The sequence below is a fragment of the Dicentrarchus labrax genome, unplaced genomic scaffold (genome assembly GCF_905237075.1).
Source record: "Dicentrarchus labrax unplaced genomic scaffold, dlabrax2021, whole genome shotgun sequence".
In the NCBI taxonomy this organism is placed as follows: domain Eukaryota; kingdom Metazoa; phylum Chordata; class Actinopteri; family Moronidae; genus Dicentrarchus; species Dicentrarchus labrax.
The window spans coordinates 5,526,164-5,548,298 of NW_026136715.1; the positions used below are offsets into that span (position 1 = coordinate 5,526,164).

At 39.3% G+C, this 22,135-nt stretch overlaps 1 protein-coding gene across 1 annotated transcript in view; it reads left to right on the forward strand.

The window, feature by feature from the left end:
• The first annotated feature begins 268 nt into the window (after positions 1–268).
• Positions 269–22,135, forward strand: part of syt6a (synaptotagmin VIa) — a 61,691-nt gene continuing 39,824 nt past the window's right edge. The window contains exon 1 of the mRNA XM_051425355.1: positions 269–751. Coding sequence (XP_051281315.1) covers positions 595–751 — 157 coding nt within the window. The 5' untranslated portion in view covers positions 269–594. The remainder of the gene's footprint in view (positions 752–22,135) is intronic.

The window sequence follows — 22,135 nt, forward strand, 5'->3', positions numbered from 1 at the left end:
GACGTGTTAGTCAAACCCGAGAAAAACAACCCCAGTGGTCGTTATGTTTTTATCGTGTGCAAACTCAGGGCAGGAGTGGTGGCTGTGGCATTACAGCCAGATCAAGGGTGTGGGGTGGGAGGGGGGTAGGTATTGCTCATGATTGTGATGCTTCATTTGACTTGCTTCTTAAGTATATATGTGATGCAATAATTCTGTTCTTATATCACCTGGGGACAAATGTGATTCATTAAATCCTCACACACTATTGCACACACACACACACACACACACACACACACACACACACACACACACACACACACACACAGATTTATGTCATAGCACACATACAACATGTTTATGCACTTAACAATCATGGCCAAGCTTTTACACATCCACACACAAACTGGAGCACACTCACACACAAACATGCACATGCACTCGAGTGTGTTTGTGTGTAAACACAGTAGAGAGACTGTGGAAGAAGGAGAAGAATCAGCCGAGGACCGAGACAAGTTGCATTTATCTTCTGCATGCTAGGCTGCTGCGTGTGTGTGTGGGTGTGTTAGTCCCCTTGGATGAGCACACACGGCTGAGGATGCTGCTGGGAGCATGAGTTCTGACCGAGAGGAGTATGACATGGTCTGTCAGAAAGCTGTGACCCTAATTGTTGACCTTTGCCTTCACAACAGCACACTGTTGGATCAGGACACCTGTCAGGATTACCTCTTCCTGTTGTCCAGCCAGACCTCTGACCGCAAAGAACCGGGTAAGGACTATAATTAACTCCTCATCTATAATGGGTGTAAGCCAGTGGCTTTACTGATGTGCTTTGTAAGGCACCGTGCTCAGTAGTTCATCAGAAAAAAAGCTGAATTTAAATAGCAATGCTTTAGTGTGTACGTGTGTAAATGCCAAAGCTAATTTTAACCTGTGGTTTTACTTCTTTTTTCTTCTGATTAGCACATGTATGGTCACAGATGGTTGCTCAAATAGAGCATCGATTGAGCCATTATTACATCCCCTAATGAGTTTTTGTGACCCCAGGGCAATAGGGAGCAATAGGTGTATAAAACAAACTCACAATGTTTTGCTCCAATGCAGTTTGCTCCAGAGAGCAGAGCCTCTATACCGTTAATAGATAAGCCTTAAGGCTGACTAATGCCAGCTGATGCTGTCCTGACCACTCAGCCTTACAAAGAAAAGAGATGAGAAACAAACAGACCTTTTCAGAAATGTATGTTGCTTTGCCTGGGTGAACAACAAATATGAGCACATGTTACAACGTTAGTGCAAAGTCAGTAATGTATTAAATCAGCAGCGTGTTGAATCTGTTCAGCAAAGTTTCAACATCCTGAATTAGAGTTCTGACTTATTCATGAGGGGTAATTTACACATCTGTTGCAGCCTTATGCAGCTGTTGCTTTGGCACTTCAGCCTCTTTAAAGGAATAATAACCCCTCTCTTCAAATTCATTGTTAATGGCGCAGCTCTTCTATGGACTCTGGCAGACGCTGTGTGCTTTAAGTCTTTGTTGTGTGAATTCTAGTAGTAAAACTATAGTAAACACTGGCTGAACTGTCTAGAAGCAGAGTGGAGTATTAAAATGCAGAAAACACACACAAAAAAAAAATTTGACCAAAGGGTGTGTGAAGAATTGCAGCTTTATAGATTTAAAAAAGCAAGCTCTCACAGTGTAAAGATTTTTAGATAGCTGAGCTAAAACAATGCTGAAAAATGACACTTTTTAATCCTGAAAACTAGGTTTAAAATATCAATGCAGAATAAATCAGGAGATGTGATTTCATATCTTTTATATATCCAGAACTGTAATCTATAATCATTTGCTAATCCTAATTTAATCTCTCTTCTTCCATCTGCGTTTCTTATAAATCCATGAGCACCGATACAGAGTGTATGACTGAGAAATTGGTCTTCAGCTCTGTCAGCAGGTGCACAGGAAAAGAGGAAATATCATTTGTGGCTGCTTTTTCAAGGATGGGTTCCTGTTCACAGAGTGCATGTCACACCAATCCTGACCAAATCCACTGTCACCTCACATCATTCTCAGTGGAGGAATCGAACGTACATCACAGTGCCACTGGCATCCACTACTGAGCTGTGGGGACATTAAATGCCATTGCATGTTATGCAGCCATTGATGTAAATTATTTCTGCCACATGGAAACTAAAGACAAGCTGCTTCTCATAATTTAGGTTGGGGGTTGTATGAAATGTCTCCTTGTATATATTTTCTTTGCTATAATGCAGAAATCCTACTGAGAGCAATGTGTGGTTATAGCACACATTGTGTTCAACAAGCAGGAGCTATGAAATTGAAACAAAAGATTTTCTTCAGACTGAAACATGACAAATAAGGCGTAAAATAAGTATAAAATCACAAGAAATGAAAGTTATAATATCCTTACCACACAATGCAAAAATGCCATTTGTAAGAGGATAAAGGACACTTGTTTTTTGAGCTGTAAACTAAATTATATGACTGTTCTGTGGTGAAACACACACTAGCTTTTACTAGTGTTTTTGGTTGATTCAGGTCAGAATCTTGACATTTTAGACAAGTAGTATTTAAATTCTACACATTTTGCTAAAATAAATGATAGCAGCCGCCCTCTACTGGTTGAAACACAACTATTGTAATTGGATTTTTCTATTGGCTGATCTGGAGGCAGGCGACATATGTGGTGGCAGCTTTTGTCACCAGCCGAACCCAACATAAAATGTACTGCTCCCATGAAAATTCACCAGCAAAGCAGGGTACTTCTTCCTTGTAACTTCTGAACTAGCTGTGGCCCCTTGATGTTTAACCCAGGATGGTCTTGGGATTTGGGGAAATGCTGTTAAAACAACTAAAAGCGGAAATAAACAGCATTAGATTATAAAAATGATATTATCATCATCTAGACATATGGAGTTAGTAAGCCGTTGCTTAGCCCCATCTGTGATTTGAGCACTTTGCTACTCTGTGACTCATCTGTACTTTGTTACTTTACTATGTGTTCTGATTCAAACTTATGGAGTGCTGAGGTTATAGGACTAACTTTTTTGCTGTGAGTTTTGACAGTCTGGTCATTTGGCATCACCACAACTGAACCATGAACAACAAGCAGCTAATGCTAGCTTTACTGCTTCTACATTATGAACAATGCAGAGCAAACACAACACTAAGTATCCAGGAGCCTGCAAATAATGGGTGTTCAAATGACACATAGTAATGTCTAAGATGCACTTTTTCTGTTGGAATGTTTTTTGTTTAAACAGGAGATGAGGGCGTACACTATTATCTGCATCTGTTCAACCACCAATCTGTATTCGTATTTGTACTTGGAGTAGGCGGAGCTTAAACCAAACATGGGTGGTGCCTAAACCAGAAGTTTTCAATTCATTCAGTTGATCAGAAGTTGCTTTATAGAATAGAAAATTATCTTGTCACTTCAGAGCAATATTTTTGATCAAAAGAATAAGAGAATTATTTACAGAACAAGTTCTTTTTACAAGTTGGTATATTTTTGATATTTACATATTTTACTCGTTTGATACTAATACTCGTAAAAAGTAAATTATCTATACCAGATATAGAGCTGTCACTTTCCAGAAATCATGTTCAAACTAATTTTGAATGACATGCAATTCATTAAAGTGATCTCTAAATTAATAGTTCAATTTCAATTCAATTCAATTTTATTTGTATAGCGCCAATTCATTACAAATGTTATCTCAGGACACTTTTCAAATATAGCAGGTCTAGACCGTAGTCCTTATAAAATTATTTACAGAGACCCAACAGTTCCCACCATGAGCAAGCACTTGGCGACGGCAGCAAGGAAAAACGTACTTTTAAGAGGCAGAAACCTCGGACAGACCCCGGCTCTAGGTCGGTCGACCAGTTGTACAATGTATGACACTACTCAGTAAAACATATTGTAAAGACTACTATAGGATAAGATGTTCACTCTTACCACACCAATGGGCCACACATCAGCAAAGCCTTGCATATAAATATTGCTATCTTATTGGTGATGGTAGTTTTACAAACTGGGCCCGCTGAAGCTGAGTTTGCTGAATAGAAGCTGTCAGACAAGGTTCGTCTGTGGTGCCTCCGCTGCGCTGCCTCTCTTGGATGGCAAGGTAACATTAGCAAGTGAGTCCGCAGATTTGTTACGGTTGCTTCCCTTACTAGTGTCCTCCATTTTTGTTAGTGCACAACATAACATTACTAGTTAAATTTACTGACAGGTCACGGAGGCGTGAAATAGGTCAAGCTGATAGTGGAGCGCCCTCTGCTGGATCACAAGGCAAACTACTTCAAACTTATAGACTTAATTTTGAATTTGAAACAGTTTATTACACTTTGAAAATGTTGAATGAACCATGTTTGAACGGATTTCGGATAAAAAGTGACAGTCCTAACTGGATACGTTTCAGCCAAGCACTCGCTCCACCCTAGTCGAAACTATGCTCTGTTGCTCCCGAATGTACAATATGTGCATGCATTCTTTAATCTATTTGTAATTTTCATTTTTCTTTGTAGGGAGATTTGAGAATATAAAATCCATTGCTTTAATTTGCCCCATTTCCTCCTCTGTGTCAGTGCAAAAGACCACATTAGCTTAGAGAACGTACAGCTGTGTGAATATGTCTGCAGCTATCGGGCTCTCAGCAGCAGAGTCATTTTATCAGAGCAAATTTCCCTTCGAATCCCCCCCTCCCCACTGTTGGCTGAGTATCCCCTCACTGGTTTCAAATTGATTATGATAAAATAAGAACGGCTAATTAGAAAGCCTGGGACTTGAATTCCCTTGTCCTGATGCGGCTGGGAGATAACAACCCGTTGTCTTTATCACCAAGTTTGTTGAATCTTGAGCTGATCAATTTTATTCCAATCAAGCTTCGCTATGTCACCGCTCCGGACCCACCTGCTGTGTGTGTGTGTGTGTCTGAGTGTGTGTGTGTGTGTGTGTGTGTGTGAGAGAGAGAGAGAGAGAAAGGCAACACAAGACTTTTTCAGTGAGATAGATGAGAGCTTGGACCTGTGTCTCACACTCTGCTGAGCGAACATTTCCCACTGATCAACTGCCTGCCTCAGATATTGATATTCACTTCAGAGCTGTGGTACAGGTTACAAAACATATCCTTTAAGCCTGTGTAGCTCCTGAATGGCGGGATCTTCTCGCAACCCCCTCCTCCAAATTCACACACAATGCTCACCCTCATTACAAATTCCACTTCCATTATCAGCTGCAGCTTCAGGTGTGTGGGCTTGAATTGACAAGGCTTATTTTTGATCACATTATTTCTCGCACGCCCATCTCATCTTGAGGTTTATTAAACAAGACCTTGGCTGGCAGAGGACATTAGCATCAGCGAATCATTCATTTAGTTCCCACTGCTCTGCTCCTCTCTGTCCGTGGTATTTGCAGGGACGGATGGTGCATTGCAGGTTGAATCCAAAACAGAAAAACAAGAACATCAAATTAACTGCACTGTGGAGATTAGAACCCCAGCCGAACCACTGTGCCTTTCAATAATTCATACCCACTGTCTAGTGTCTCTGTATTTTATTGATACAACATTTCACTGTAGACCACAAAAGAACACTGGAGACACTGTCTGTTCCTGTTGTGGCAGATAACACGTGGAAAAATGTCTGTCTCAGCTGTCATTGAAAGACCAAACGCCAGTCCTCAAAGGCCCATGCCATTATAGCTGTAATCATTAGAATAATAAAACGCATTTTTTCCCTCCTTTTTGTAAGTGCAAGGTGGCCAGGGAAATAAATACAGCATTAGGAGGGTTTATATAGTTCATCCAGCCTTTATCCTTTCTTTGCACCTTAACACAAGTGAGGGGGTATACGATTAACTAATGTAGGAGTGTTTTGATGACACTAGAGGTTAAAATCAAACAGATATGACAGAGTAGGGTCAGTGAGCCAGTTCAGTGGGAGGAGGAGATAATGACTGGCCAAGTGGAACACATTTTTCATTAAAATGAATGTGATAAAGACAAAAGTCAAACAGTGGCTTGAATACCAATCAGCTCTTCTGTAAGCAGTCTGTGAACAGCATTATAAACGATAACGCCTTCATCTGTCTTTCTCTGAAGGCCTCTCTGGTGTTTCCTCCCCACATTTTAATTTTGAAGCTCAATGGCAACTGGGACGTCCCCGAAGGTGCTACTTTCTAGTGATGTTATCTGCTCCCCAGCTGTGGAACTATCATGAATGTGAATCCATTTCCATGAATAAATAATAAAAATCTTTCTTCATGAACTTAATAGTACAGGCGATGCCATCTTCTTATCTCTTACCTTGACTGTTTCACGGGACAGTTCTTTCTCCCAAAATAAATAAAAATCATCAGTTTCATTAATGACAAAAGAGTTAGGAGCATGAGTAATGTAGAAACCTGCTGTGTGTTACCCAGGCTAGCGCACTGATCGAGGCCTCTCCTGAGCTATTGAGCAGTAACATTGGTTTATTGATTAAAGAATCAGGCCCCAAGTGCACAGAGCGATGAGAGCCTCACAGGATGAGGAGGAGCACAACAAAGCTGAGAATTTTTTTTTGTTGCTCCACTGGAGCATAGTATTATACTGCAATTTGCTACTGAAACACAACAAATGACCATTCACTACACCCCGCCCCCCCTTAGTTACTGTTGCTACGCATGTCACGCTTTCTGTTCATGTTTACAATGAAAACGGGGGCGGAGGGATGTACCACTCCAAATAGTAATTTTTTAAACAATAGGTCCTTGATTTCAGACAGAGGTTGACAGAACTTGCCGGCTTATTTGAGAGCTGTTGCAAGCTGGTTATCTAGCTAATTAAGGTAACATTTGTTTGTATAATCCGGTTGAAATCATCATGAAAGCGGTTGTCATGCAAGAGAGCCAATAAAAACAAATGTAATGGATAAAAATATCTTATTGATGTTTAAAGTGGTTTGATTGATTCATGACATCAACTGCATTGAGAAACATGGAAGAATAGATTCCACCTTAAAAGCTGCCAGTTGCCTTTGAGCAGCAATTAAATTGAATTAAATGATTTTTACTCCAATTAGTAGGTAGCTAACTTTGACTAGTAAAGATGAAAATGCAGCAAAACATCCTTTCAGTCACAATTCACTCTGATTCATTGGAAACATTACAAAGCTAATTAGCCAATTAGATGGTGTGGTCAGTTATAGTTGAAAGACGACTTTGCCGTCCAAAGTTAAAATATTTAAACTTTTTGCCATTCTCAGCGACAGTATTTAAAACTGGATGTTACGTAGCTCTGTCATACAATAAGATAACATGGACAATTTGGACAATAAGATGCTGATAATTAGTAAATTACATACAATAAGATACACAAAATGATTTTATTTAATACATTTTATTTTTTGTAAGTAATACAACATAATGAACATTTTATACAAATCTGTGTTATTTAAAAAAAAGTAAAACACAGAGTGAAGACTGTGTGAATGATAATAATAATAATAATAATAATATAAGATTGTGATCAGGTCTTCAAAGTTTAGATTCAAAGTTATTCATTTCAAATTTACAATTAATGTTGTTTTCTTCAGAGAAATGAATGAAATGCTGAGATAGAGGCCTATTGTGTATATTTTTCTGTTTTTGTTTTGTTTGTTTTCTTAGACCCTTTAGAATCAAGAAGTCCTCGCAACCCCCCGTGAAGCTTTGGTGACCCCTAGTGGGGGTCCCGACCCACAGGTTGGGAACCGCTGCGTTGCAGCACTCAAACACATTGTTCAATGAATTCTTTTAAATGTGTTTTTTGGCTTTAAAAAGTCTTTAAAAAAGAAACTATCTACTATTACCAGCTGGTTATGAGTTTGGAGTGAAAGCTGAGTAGAAGAAGAGAAAGTCGTTTTTAGTCGTTAGTTTTGTCTCATTTGACTTCCTCATGTCACTGATGTCAAGCTGCTTCCCGTTGCCCTCTTTTCTAAAGAAGGCCCGTGTACCTCTTCTATCTCTGAGTCTTACTGGCTGGTTCGGCTCATGTTGCTGTTTTGTCGTAATGGCTGTTGAGCTGTCTGTCACGGTGAAAGCTTTAGGCCTCTGGGGCCGACACTCCTGTCACGCTCGCAGGTTTGATGGTGTAGAATCAGACATGGAGCCTGTACACTTCATCACACAAATTAATGTGCAGTCTTATGGACTAATACCACAAAATGGTTGAACACTAAAAATACTGTATTGTTCCAGCAACTGAGATCTGAAAAGACATAATTAGCACTGGTCAGACATTAGTGACAAATGCTTTGCCAGAGTTCAATGTAAAGTACTGAATTATTAGAGTCTTTAACAGCCCAAAACCAAAGATATTCTGTTTAGTATCATATATGACAAAGAAAACCACGAGTCGGTGGAGTGAGCTTAAGGAAAAGTAAATATATGATCAGGTGGCCAGAAACATGACACCAAGTGAATGTGTGTAATTGTTTGATCTGCGCCACAACTTTATATAGCTAATATGTTGTGTTTACAGGTTGCTCTACTACCTCCAAGTAGCCAAAAAAAAATTATAATTTAATCATCAATTTAATTATAATTAGTCAGATTAATGCGATTTGCAAGGATAGGTGGGTGTATGTAGTAATATTTAATGTGTATAACAATTAAAAGTTAAATTAGGTCTTTAATGACTTTGCTTCTAAGGGGTTATGTAGTGTATTTTTTATTCCCAGAACAAAATACAGTTTGGTACAGTAGATGTGTTAATAGGCAACAGTTTGCTAACATGTTCACTGTGATAACTTGATAAGGTGACGAGGTTGTGTTGACAGCTGCCAAGTGGCCAGAATTCAATTAATACTGATTAAAATATCAGTAGTCAAACAATACAAGGAAGTAATTATACCTCACCTGTTACTCAATATTAGATAATTCTTTACATGATGGTGCTTAAAATGTACACAGAAACACCAGAAAGTATAGTAACATGTACAATCTAATGCAGTCCTGCTTAACAGTAATAGTTTTAAGTTTTTGTTTAGACTGTGTGTGAAAGTTTATTCAACTTTATGGACATTTTGAAAGCTTTGTGGTGCTGTATTACACGGGGATACTGGAACACTGGTTTATTTTATCCACTGTGGACTTTTTTAACTGTATGCTATGTAAAATAAATCACTCTAGAAAAGTATAATTAGTACAATTCTGATTCTGATTCTGATTATAAATCAAGGCTTGTTGGTCAAAATAGATGAAACTGCAAAGAATGAATGGATTCTTTAATTTTTTTATAATACTGCTGCAAACCATAGATGATAGAAAATAAAACATGCTTAAAGCTGCAGAAGGTAACTCGCTAAAACTTTCACTATATTTTGACAGTAGTACATGAGACAGATAATCTGTGGAAAAATCAGGTTCCTCTGGGTCGTTCAAGGCTTTTGAATCCACCAGGCCTGGACAAAAGCAACCAATCAGAGCCGAGAAAGATATAAAGATGCTTTGAGTTGGAGGCTTTAACAATCAACTATCTATCTTAGCTCTGATATAGTGAAAGTTTCAGCAAACATGACAAAAAATTACCTGCTGCAGCTTTAACACAGAAACACAACAGAAATTCTTATAACACATTTTTCTCAATGACCACGTATTGTGCAGATACTCAAAAGTGATAATTTGATAATTCAAAAGTGTCAAAAAAATCTTTTCATTATGTCGCATCCTCCAACAAACATCCTGATTCTTTCCCCAACAACCTCTTTCTTAGGCCATTATATAAAGGACAGGATAAAAAAAGCATGTCCATTCACACTAATCTGATCCTGTTTTTCAGTACCAACATAACATCCTGTCTTCATGTTGTCGTGGTGAAACAGCAAACCTCATTTGGGGCACGCAGATGTATTACATATTTTTCTACCAGGCAGATTAAAGGTCAAGTGTGTAACATTTAGGAGGCTCTATTGGCACGAATGGAATATAATATTCATAGCTATGTTTATGTATAATCACCTGAAAAAAGGAATTGTTCTGTTTTCGTTAGCTCCTACCGCCTTCCATGGAGTCCGCCACATTGAACCGCCATGTTTCTACAGTAGCCAAGAAAAGAAAAACCAAACACTGACTCTAGATAGGACCTTTTGTGTTTTTTCATGACTTTTGCAGCCACAGTTCACACAGCCCGTTCTCATTCCCAGGTCGTCAAATAGAGATGCGAGCGGTGTTCAGTTAGTTGCGATCTGAAACTTTACCACTAGATGCCTCTAAATCCTACATACTGGACCTTTAAATTCCTCCAGGTAAGATTAGTTTTAATTAAACCATATATACGCACATACATCTCCTTTAAGTAAAGTGACTTGGTGAAACAGTGTTACTGTCATATAGACGTGTGAGAATAACACTTGTCAAGTTTGACAGTTAAAGGTCCAGTCAACAGAAGGGTGTGAGGTGTTTCTTCTGTTGCCTGTGGGTGAAGGGTGTGAGATTTTTCTGTCTACTAAAACTGTAACTAACCACAGGCTATGACAAACTAATTAGGAGGAGGTCTACTATATTAACTGTACGCACTAATTAGAAAGAGACGTTGCATGCACGAAAGGCTAAATCAAATACAAATACCAATGCTTAAGGGACAAACCAAGAGTGTAATATGTATGCAGCACTGCATTATTTTGTACTATGATGCCCGCAGAGTTCTGAATTCTGCCACCATGTATTATGACAGTGATTGAAGATGTTTTTCTTCATTTATTTTAAAGGTTCAGCCAAAGGGGAAGTGCACCAATTTATATATTAGTTGATAAAATAGTCCATTATACGATGTGTAGAAAATCTTTTTTTAGGCTGTAGACAGACTCTTTTGTGTCAGCCTATAAATCCTGTGTTCGTGAGCTGCCAGAAAATGTGTTAGTCACAGTGCACCTAGAACATATGGTGCCTTAGGCCCTCCATCAGTTCAGACTGTATCATTCCCATTTCCTGGAATCTCTGCTGCTTCCTATATTTTGTGTTTTCACTTATACTGCCATTAACAACCCCCTGAGGAAACATGACCCACAAGAAGTACAATCAGGGAGATAGGAGGGGAAGGACAAATTGAATAAGGAACCTCATGACAAAAGACTAGGAGGCGTAGAAAAGTGTGTCTACATGTGCGAACTCGATTTGTGAGAATGTCAATATGTGTGTGCAAATGTGTGTTTTGTGTGTGTTAATAGGGTCACGCAGTTGACAGGACACGAGGCTTCTGAACAACAGGGTGATCGTGTTTCATTAAAACTAAAGGCAGAATTAGATTTTTTTTCTCCTTCTTTGCACGGAACGGGAAAATAGAGGTGCAATTTCAGGTTTGTTGTGACATTTCATCCTCTTATTGTATTAGCGCCCTCTGCAAAGCAGGCAGTGCCTGGTCTGAAATGATGTTACCTAAGCTGACAAGAATTGATGGAATGACCTTACAGCTTGTCCACCAGCGGAAAATTGCTCTGTGGTTTTCACAGTGAAATAGGGGAGATGTGAAAACAGCCATGTATCCCTCTTGCATTTTTATCACTCATATTACATCAGTGAAACAACACTAGACTGTGGTGCAGGAGATCAGAAGAGGAAAGAGTTATTGGAAAAAACTTCCAAAAAAAAGCTTCCCAATGGCAAAATACACAGTAAAATATATGGTAGATTTGAATTTTTGACATATAACAACAAGCAGTTATAATCACCTAATACTCAAACACTCTGGGGGCCATGTTTTATTATTCATCAACAGATGCATCCACAAAATTTGCATATTTCATTTATCTGATGGATGCAGTAATAAATATCCAGATATGGATTATGTTCTGTGACAAAATTATTTGAAATTCATTAATTCTGTGACAGAGGTGCAAGTTTTTCCCAGAAAACAATGTGACCAGAAATGTTATGAAATGCAAATAGTAGAAGTGTAACTTTTCTGAAAGCATATAAATAATTCAGATTTGCAAGCAGGCCAGGTCCAATTTGTGAGTTTTTGCTAGATGTATAGAAAGTTAAAGATCATCAAACGTTATATACAGATAATCAGATTGGAATGTTTTTCCACAGAAAAAGTCCTTCTAACTCAATAAAAGTTCCATAATCTATGAATATGTTGTTTATTTACATGTTGTTTATTTCTAAAGTTTTCCTGCTGGACACAAGATTTCTCCTCCTACACTGTGAAGTCCATTCTCAGTGTATGTGCACTGTTGGCTTGAAGTTTTTATTTCCAAACTATTGAAAACTCAGAAGAGCCCAGAGAAACTTTCTACTTTCAGCAGATGAATGTGAAAACATCCTTCTAGCATCAAACTCTGCACATACATCATTCTGCACAGTGAAGCTCAAACATTCAACTGTCAGAACGAGAAGAAAACACATATTTTTGAGTGGAGGGGGACTTTAATTAGAATAAATCTAGAAATTAGGAGAAACTCAGTGTTAATCAGCAGTTAAAGTGAAACTTTGTTACGTTTGATAGAGGCAATAAAACGCACCCTTTCAAGTTCAATACAGTGAAAACAGGTGTCCCTGGTACTGGAAGTCAAAGTTCTCCTCATTTTTCCCATAGACAATGTAACATGACTCACAGTTGGACCACAGAAACACTCCTGGTTGAATCATCAGTACAAAATATTAACAACAGCACTGGACTATATCTTCTTCTTTCATAAAGAGCCTAAGGCACAGGTCTGTGTACATAAAAAAATCCCATGGAAAGTTAGCTACGACTCCCAAGGTGCATTTTGGTGAGAATTGTCACTGAGCCTTAAATTCTTCTAAATGCACCTCTAACGGGGGACGGGGCTAAAGGTGGTGCCGTTGAGAAAACTGTTATAAATCAGTTCCCTTGGATTTCTGGAAAATAAAAACAGTTTTTAAACCCAACTAAAAGAACAGTCTCAGAAGAAGAAGAAGAACTTTTTCTGTCTCTAATTAACACCAGATTACAGTTATTTCCAAGAAAGCCCTTAAGAAATGATCAGTAACTAATTACAAATTAACAAACCTGCAAAATAAAGTGCTGCCAATCAGTGTTGTGCTGTAGACTTTTAATGGTTTCCACGTATAAAAAATAGTTGATAGTGCGTATGTATCATCGGGTACATTATGCTTTTCATAATTTTCACTTACATGACAATTAGGCATCACCGTGTGGCATTAACATTACAACAGGTGAAACACTGGCAGAGGGACAGGAATGAGCCACCCCAATTTACAAGCTATCAGTGATGACCTGGAGGTCACTTATGTAAATCACTCTATGTAAATAAGTTTTACAGATGGTAATTCATCCCCTGGTAGATAGCACCCCTCTTTGACAAGCTAATCCGCAGCCAAGCGTGTAATTAAGAACAGACTCGGGTGCGCTGGGAATGCAGTGCACGCATGTGACATGACAGTGAAGCAGTGGTCTGTGCCATCAGTGTGGAAACTAATCACCTGTCACTGACGGTTACTGACCAGACACAGTCACTAATGCATTCGATGAGCCGGGTTTGGATGAAGACAGAGAAGAGAAGCATTACTAAATGATGAACAGAGCATCATATCAAATTTTACCTCTGACAGTCACAGGAGTGTTTCAACTGCATAAGATTGTGACAAACCATGCATATGTCTTTCAAAATGTTGCACTAAGGCCGGGGGGAATAGTTGAGGTTTGCAGCCTCAGGCATAAACCGCCCTTTACAATGTTGTATCCATATCATATCACTGTATTACCATCGCATAATCACTTCATTGCAGCAGAAATGGCACACGTACCTGAGGGTTTGTTACTGAGAATCCAGTCAGTGGTCCACAAACTGTGCAGCTTCTCATCTGCCTTCCTACTGTGGCTGATGAAACCACTGACATATTGAAAGAATAAGGCTTAATAAAATGTTTTACTTGGCAGTGTTGCAATGTTACAAATGTATATGTAAGTATTTAATGTGTTACACTAATATTTCATTCACAGTTGTTTTGTCCCATAATGCATGCATATACATGTTTTTCTGCATATTGTTGATATATAACTAACAATTTGGGGAAATTATAAATGGTATTCTCCACAGCCTATCCTTATTGGTAAAAATAACAAGCAATTTACTGCATTTTAATGGAATTTGAGTGTTTTGGACAGTGCAACAAACTGTAACATTAACATATTATCACCTTGTAAAGTTGCATGTATTCATCCAGAAGATATGGAGCGATGGTAGTATTAATTTGGAGTCGTGTTTCCAGTCTCCTGACAAATGTCCAATATTCATTCTCCTTGTCACTCTGTACGGCTCTTCACCAACTCCTGGGAAATAACTGGGTCTTTAGCTGCTAAATGCGCCACTTGTTCACCAGCTAGTCACTAACTTTGTCTGTCTGCTGTTTGGTGTTGGGCAGGTAATGTACGGTGGTTTTTTTAGAGCAAGCCAAAACAGTAACGTTGGCCGCACAAAAACCAAGACAGTGAGCAGAACATTTCTAAAATACTTCACATAGCTTAGGAGAACTGTCGGGTAATCATTTTTTGAGAGTTTGTTCCTAAAAGTGACAATTTTAATATACTAATTTGACCCATTGTTAATCTAAAAAAAATGATTAGAGCAACTTTAATTAGTTACATTTGCAGCCACCAACATGTGCAATAAGAACGGTCCTCGGTGCAGCTTAATGCAGTATCTTCTATTATTCAGATGACAATGATTGAATCCCCTTTCAAGAATAACCTTCACACAAATTCATTGTGGACACACTCCACTCTCAAAATACCCATCATTTTGAGTGGACTCATACCAACAGGTTCTACATGGTAATGAGTCCGTCTCCATCCTATACAGTGCAAAGATTATACGTTCGATAGGAAGGTGTTCTTATGGCCACAGACCGTGTGGCATTTGGCCAAGACTGTAGAAAGAATGTGTCAGTGTTGGAGAGCTGCCCTGCATTCAGAGTGGAGCAGGTCAGTCTGAGAGAGGAAATGGAAACAGTCTCCCTGGACTGCTCAAACCACTCGAAGGAGAAGTCCTGTAATATCCGGCCTCTGCCTGACTTGATCAGGATCTGGTATATCCCTCTGCGGCTCGGCAAAGAGCTTCTGTCCTTTATCAGGTTTCAAAATAAATAAATAAATACCAACTACTCTCCATCCTTGAGATTTAAACTTAACGGACCATTTGCTAAGTCCCACCCCCCTTAGTTACTGTTGCTAGGCTTGTCAAGCTTTTTTCTATTCTCGGAGGACACATAAACGCAGTTCACAGTAATAACGGTGAAAGATTTACCACTAGAAAGTCTTAATTACTACTTCTACTAACCCTAACCCTAATCTTAATTACTGAGGTACTTGTACTTCACTTGAGATTTTCTGATTTTTTTTAACAGTATACTTACTACAATTTAGAGGAAAATACTGTACCTCTTTCTCCTCTAAATGTATTTGATAACTAATTATTTGATAATTAACTTTAGTTACTAGTAAAATATAATCAATCTATAAATCATGATGTATCATTACAGATGAAGATGGACCTTTAAAGATCCAGTGTGTTAACACAGAACCATCTAGAAAGTCGTCATTGGAAACTGTTTGGAAAAGGGCAGCTGTAGGTGTAGTGCTGATCCTTTTGTATTGTTACCTGACTAAAAAATTGAAGTTATGTTATTTTTCATTTCCCTATGAATTTATTCAGCACCTATACACAGTGACTGCTTTTAGCAAGCTGAAACTGACATGATTAAACAAGCCCTGTAAGTAAGGCCACTTTGCCCTTTCTCTGTACCTCGTGTAAAAATAGATTTGTTTGAATATACATGAAAAAGGTCACGAGCAGTGCCGCCACCACAGTCACGGAAATAAGTAAAAAAGACTCACATGAGATTAGTGTATATTATGAAAAGTAATTCATACAACAGATTTGATGTGAGATGAATATGATAGAGCCTATAGCCACTACTGTTTGTTCATTAAAGCAGCAGAAGACGGCCTTCATTCTATGAGCATACTCTTGTGCCTGCAGCCCTTGAGTGCAGCCTTACTCAAGTCTCTCCTTTAACCTTCTTCCCATTCCTTCCAAGTTAACTCCCAGGTCTAGGTTAGCCTTGCTGATGCATGGGAGGATTTCAGGGGGCTGTATTAAATCTCCTCAGGCGAATACCTGAGTGGATTTTGATTTAGATTTTTATTCTCATAGCATCGGTCCCTGGGGAACACAGTCCTCCAGCCTGAGCTCCGTTCCCTTTGAACTCTACTTAGATTTTCTCGCTGGGCCACCAGCCATAAGCAGATCCAATGTGTTGTTGAGGCCTAAGAGGACAGGAGGCTCCTGATGTATGGTTCATTGGAAAAATGAATTGTCCTGACTGCCTCCCTGGTGAGGATTAAGTCTGTTGGATGTGCCAGAGCACGTTATGTATGTATTCAGCCTTTTCCACATTCACTGGCAGCAAGGGACAATGTCAACCACGCTAAAAGAATTAAATGTCATAAATCAATACATCTGAGAAAATTAAAGGATCAGTGTGTGGGAGTTAGTGGCATCTAGCATTCTATCTGAACACCACTCACATCTATATTTGACAAACTGTGAATTGTGAAGTGTGTAGCAGAAACAATGGTGGCAGCCCAATCTACAGCCAGTGTTTGGTTTGTCTGTTCTGGGCTACTGTAGTAACATGGCAGTTCAACATGACGTGATCCATCAAGAAAAAAAAAAGCAACTATTCTTATATTCAGTTGATTATACACTAATGGAAACATAGTTATGGATATTATATTCCATTTGTGGCAGTAAATCTTCCTAAATGTTACACACTCTACCTTTAAAGACAAGTAAGTACAGTCAACCCTACAATAGAAAGTACTGTAAAGTTTTTTTCCAAATCTAACTAGTGGTGCCATGTTTACATTCCAAATCAAGCTAGGTTTATTTGTACAGCACTTACTACTACTACTCAAAGAGGGATCTGTGTACCAGGACTGTCTGGCTTGTGAACAAGGATTAAGGGATCTAGTTTTGTCGGTCAATTTCACAAAACACATAAACACATAAAGTACTGATTGACTTCTATTAATTTTGTGGTGAGAAAAAGCTACAACTCTGGGACTGCACTGGGATTAGGAATACATTCGTAGGTAGGTGAGGTAGTACCAATCAGATCCCTTTTTTCTCCTTCCCTTTAAAAGCACACTGTGCCATGGCACTCTGACATTTTCATGATGAAGGGAGCGATAAGGAGCAGATGAGCCACAAGAGCTTCCCTCAAGAGTGTATTTAGGCTCCTGTATGTCCTTGTGCAAGAGGTAAGGAATTGCAATGAGTGAAAATCTGAAATTAAACCAGCTTGGGAGCAGAAAACGGTTCCCTTGTTCCTGGAAAAACCATTGCCTATGTATTGCCTGCACAAGAAATGTAAATTTACTTGAAGGTCTTAAAACTAAAATGAAAATGAAAGCCCCTACGTGGGAAGTTTTAAATAGTCCACATACAGTAAGGGGGCAGCAGGCAGACAGAGACATAGTGCTCTGCCTCCATCCACATTACAATCATAGGTCATGCTGTTGTGTAACACATAATGTTTCTTTGTAGTGAAACCAAAGCAACTGGCTTTAAATGAAAAACGCCATCAATAGCTTGCAGACTGCTCACCACTTTGTAAGGGTGGACTTAATAGTAGAATAAAGGATTTAAAAGGATTACATTGTTCTAAAAAGATTTACAGATGATTACAACTGTATTAAACATTTTGGATAATGGAAAGTTTAGACAGATATGTGGATTAAATATGCTACTGTCCAACTGAAATGAACTGAAAATAAAAGTAAAAATAAGATTGAACATTTTTGTAACCTAGAAGTGGACAGAATGTTCTTCACAGGCAGAAGTTGGAGCAGGTTTGGAGTGCTGACCTAGAAAGAGTGCTAACGTCATGAGAGTAATGATCAAGGATGGGTAAACTCAGTGTCTGAATTACAGGGAAACCAGAGGGAGGCTTAGCTCCCCCTGAAAGAGACCTGAGCTCCCCTAGAATAAGTGTTTGGTTTGGGGGGCGCACTCCTCCTGCCGGTGCAGTCAGCTCAGCATATAATGTCCGTCGTGCTGAGTAACCACTGTCTGTCAGCGTGCAGTGACTTTTCTTCTCCATCACACACCTTTGTGATGCAGGTTTCTCCTTTATGTCACACACAAAAACAAGATTACAGAATAGAATGAAGTACTTGTACTGGACCAGTCCTATGAGGAACTACTGGCAGCTGCAGAATGAGCTAAGGGTGTAGGTGTGTGAGTAGTGATTGTTTGCTCGGAAACAAAGAACGCTTTTTTCAATGGAAAATATATATATTTTTTTTCTCCCGACTGGCTTCTGTCAGAGTTTGACTACGTTATATGGTTTCGTTGATCTGATTGGTTGAAGTGATAGACTGTAATAGACAGATATTTATCTAATCACCAGATTTTTTGAAAGTACCTGCCCTTTTCCAAACACTTTCCAACAATGACTTCCATCTACCATCTGGCGCAGTCAGGTTATAAACCTGGAGGGTGTGTGTGTGTTTGTGTATCTGTCCGCAGATAGTCTCGCATACTACTGGACCCACCAGCCTAATATTTTTTGTGCACATTATGCTGAAGAACCTCTTGTGGTTGCAGTGACACTAAAACTTTTGAAAAACCTATTTATTGACTGCTTTGTATGGTATCGCCATTGACTGCTGACTCCTCACTCCTCTCAACCGACCGGTAGAAGCTGCAGGTGATGAACAGCAGCTTCAGTTGGGAAATCTTGTTTCTGCTCGTGACAATATACATGACAGTCATGTCAGTGTTAGCGGATTCTCTTGTTGGCATTTTTACTTTGAAATTACTTTGAAATACTGAAACAGCCAGAGGTTCATCTCCAAAGTAATTACGCGTTGCTAAAGTAACCTGCGTGCTGTCTCCCCTTCATTCCACTGCTCTCATGCATGCACACAGCATACACAGCCTGCCCTGCACTCCCTGTTCCCCACCCACATTCCCCCAGACACAGCTGGCGGAGCTCTACACTCTACTGAGTGCAATCTTCTAGTTTTTCTGTGCTAATATTTAGTATCACAGGTTGCAATATCTTATTAAAGTGTCTCGCTCTCCCTCACTACCCTCTTGAAGCTGTCCAGGGGTTTTTTGATTGATGTCTCGACTCCAAAACTGGAAGTCTGATCAGATAATAAAATAAACTTGCGTGAGCCCCCCCCAGCTACACTGGGTAAGCTGCATGTAAAGTGATGTTCTCATCTGCAACTAGAGCAATCAGCAAATAAGTGGAATGAACTGTGCTAACTTCTTTCTTGAGGCAGTGTTTAATACTGGATAAAATCAACTTACACATGCAGATTATAGCAGGAAAAGTCTCTGATTTACAACATGATGCCCCTTCACATTTGCCCTCATCATCAGGGTATCTCTTCATCACTTAATGTTATAAAGTTAGGCAGGCAGGAAGTTGCTCATTTTATGGGCAGTGGTGGAAGAAGTATTCAGATTATCAATACTCAATCACAAGCAAAGGTCCTGCATTCAAATTCAACTTATAAGGAAGTTAAAGTATTATTAGCAAACGGTTTTCTCCTTGCTTCATTCATGCAGTTATTCACTGTTATTATATATATATAATTATATTATACCGTATTATAGCATATCCTGTGCTATGTTGCATTTCCCTATCTGGCCTATTGGGCAGACGTCTACCCTTAATGCCCCCTAATCAGTATTAATCCACTTATGTTAGTCAGCTAGATGCTCGGGTTACTGCACCAGAAGCAGTAGCTTTGTGGAGCTATCCACACATAAATTATGCCTGCTGTTTGTGGCATGTTTTTATGTGAATCTCACTTTCCATTTTGCTCCTCAGTTAGGCGACCGTGAGCTCTCCCACAGCTGCTCACATCTCATATCTGAGTGTTTTCATCGGTTGCCCAGTTTCCCCAGGCTTCGAAACCACCGGGGTGGCATGACTGACTTTTCATTGTTTGTGGTTGCTGCTGTTTTTGAGCTGTTTCACCCTGTTGTGACTTTGCTTTTAGTTATTTACCTCGCTGTGCTCTTTTCAGTAGTGCACGCATGAAAACTGGCTCCATGGTGACTCATTTCTCAGCTAAACTACAGCTGAGAATACATTTTTCCTGCTCACCATGGCGGCAGTTCAGCTGCTCCTGAGAAAGTTCTTGATGCCATCTTCTACATCATCATCAACCAAAAGGGCTATTCACTGCCTGCAGTTTGCTCTTGTAATCAGTTACAGTATGTAATGAGAATGTCCTCTCGTGCTTCTATTGGTTCATTTTCTCCAGGTATACAAATGCCTGTTGCATCAGTGCCTCAACTAAATGGTGAATGGTGGAAAGTCTGTATCTCTCAACATTGATTCAAAGACCATAACAGCTAGGTAGGACCCTGGCCACCATGACTTGGACCATATGGATTTAGGGCCTTACAGAGTCATGACCCTAATTACTCTGGGCCTCATGGGGAAGTCCCTCTTTCATCTCTTATTCTGCTGGGGCAGACCCTGCTGCAGTCCTTTGCATTAATAATCAGGAAACATCACTTGTGTTGATGCTGACATTGTCCTGTATTGGTGTATTGACCTCTCTCCCCAGACACAAGTCACCATGACCCTGCTCATTAGTGGAGGAGGTAGTATTCAGGTCCTTGACTTAAAGGTCCAGTGTGTTACATTTAGGAGGATCTATTGGCAGAAATGGAATATAATAGTCATAGCTATGTTTTCATTAGGGTATAATCACCTGAATATAGAAATCATATGTATTTGTTCCCTTAGAATGAGCCTTTTATACCTGCAGACACCGCAGGTCGTCTTCCATTGAGGCCACCATGTTAAACCACCATGTTTCTACAGTAGTAATAGAAGGGACTGGGGATGTCATGCGGTGTTTCGCTGCTTGGAAATGGAGCGAGGGAGTTGCAATCTGCAAATACACTGATGCTAATAAATCCTACACCCTGGACCTTAATGTAAACATACTGTAACATGTAAACGTTCTGCATTGATAGTTTAAGCAAAAAAAGCATGTAAGTAGGCTGTAATCAGAAAGATTTAGTATAAGTCTTTTATTCAGAAAAATAGTAAATAGTAGTACTGAGTACCTGTGATTATTATTGCTTGTGCATTAGATTTTACTGCTGTAGTTGGTTGAATTTTTACCTTGATGCTAAGAGTTTGACTTAGTTATAACTCTGTGGGTCATCCCCAGTCAGGAAAAGGTTACCATTATTCTGTTTTCTGAATGGCTGTTTAAAGAGAAACTTACACCCCATGCCCACTAAATGTACATGCTTTTGTTCCTTTAGGGTACATTATAAAATGCCATTGTATTTGTCTTTGATACAAGTGTAGAATTTTTTTTTTAAAAGACAGAAACTTAACACCAGGCTTAAAAAGACATGTTCTGCTGCCCTCTGCATTTGAACACTTGAAGCCTGCTTCACCTCTGACCACACCCAGCATCACTAGAAGGCTGTGGTCAGAAATGTGCTCTGTTGCACCTCTAACCACACCCAACAGTGATCTCACAGGGTCCTGGAGAACACCTGTATATCTGCTGTAAAGTGATGTTACACCACTAGAGGTCAGCAAAGAAAAGACTTTTAGGAGGCGTTAAGTTGCTCTTTAAGTGCCTATGTGTCTTGAAGTGTTTGACCGTCCGTTATATGAATGTTAATTGAAGTTTCACGCTGATCAATAGTGGAGCTCATTGTTTTGGCTTTATGGACCGCAACTCTACTGTTCTGGTTCACTCCCACCGTTCTCAGCTACCTCCCTTCACAGCAGCTCTGATAGGCTCTGTAAAAGCTCTGTAAGTGGGTGGCTCCACATACAGTGGAGCATTAGAAGATAGAAAGGACAAGTATTTCCCCTCAGTAGTGTGTGAATACCAAAACAGAGATAAAAGGAGAGTGAGTATCGGACTTGTATTTGTCAGGTGACCAGAAACATGACTCTAAATGAATGCTAATGTTCCCTTGTGTCTGCTAGATTTGAAAATTGTTCATCATAAAAGCTTTATATGGACAAAATATGTCAATGTTGTGTTTTTCTGCTCCTCCTAAATTAGCCATGAAATCAATTAATCATGCTTTAAGATTTTAAATTTGTACCTA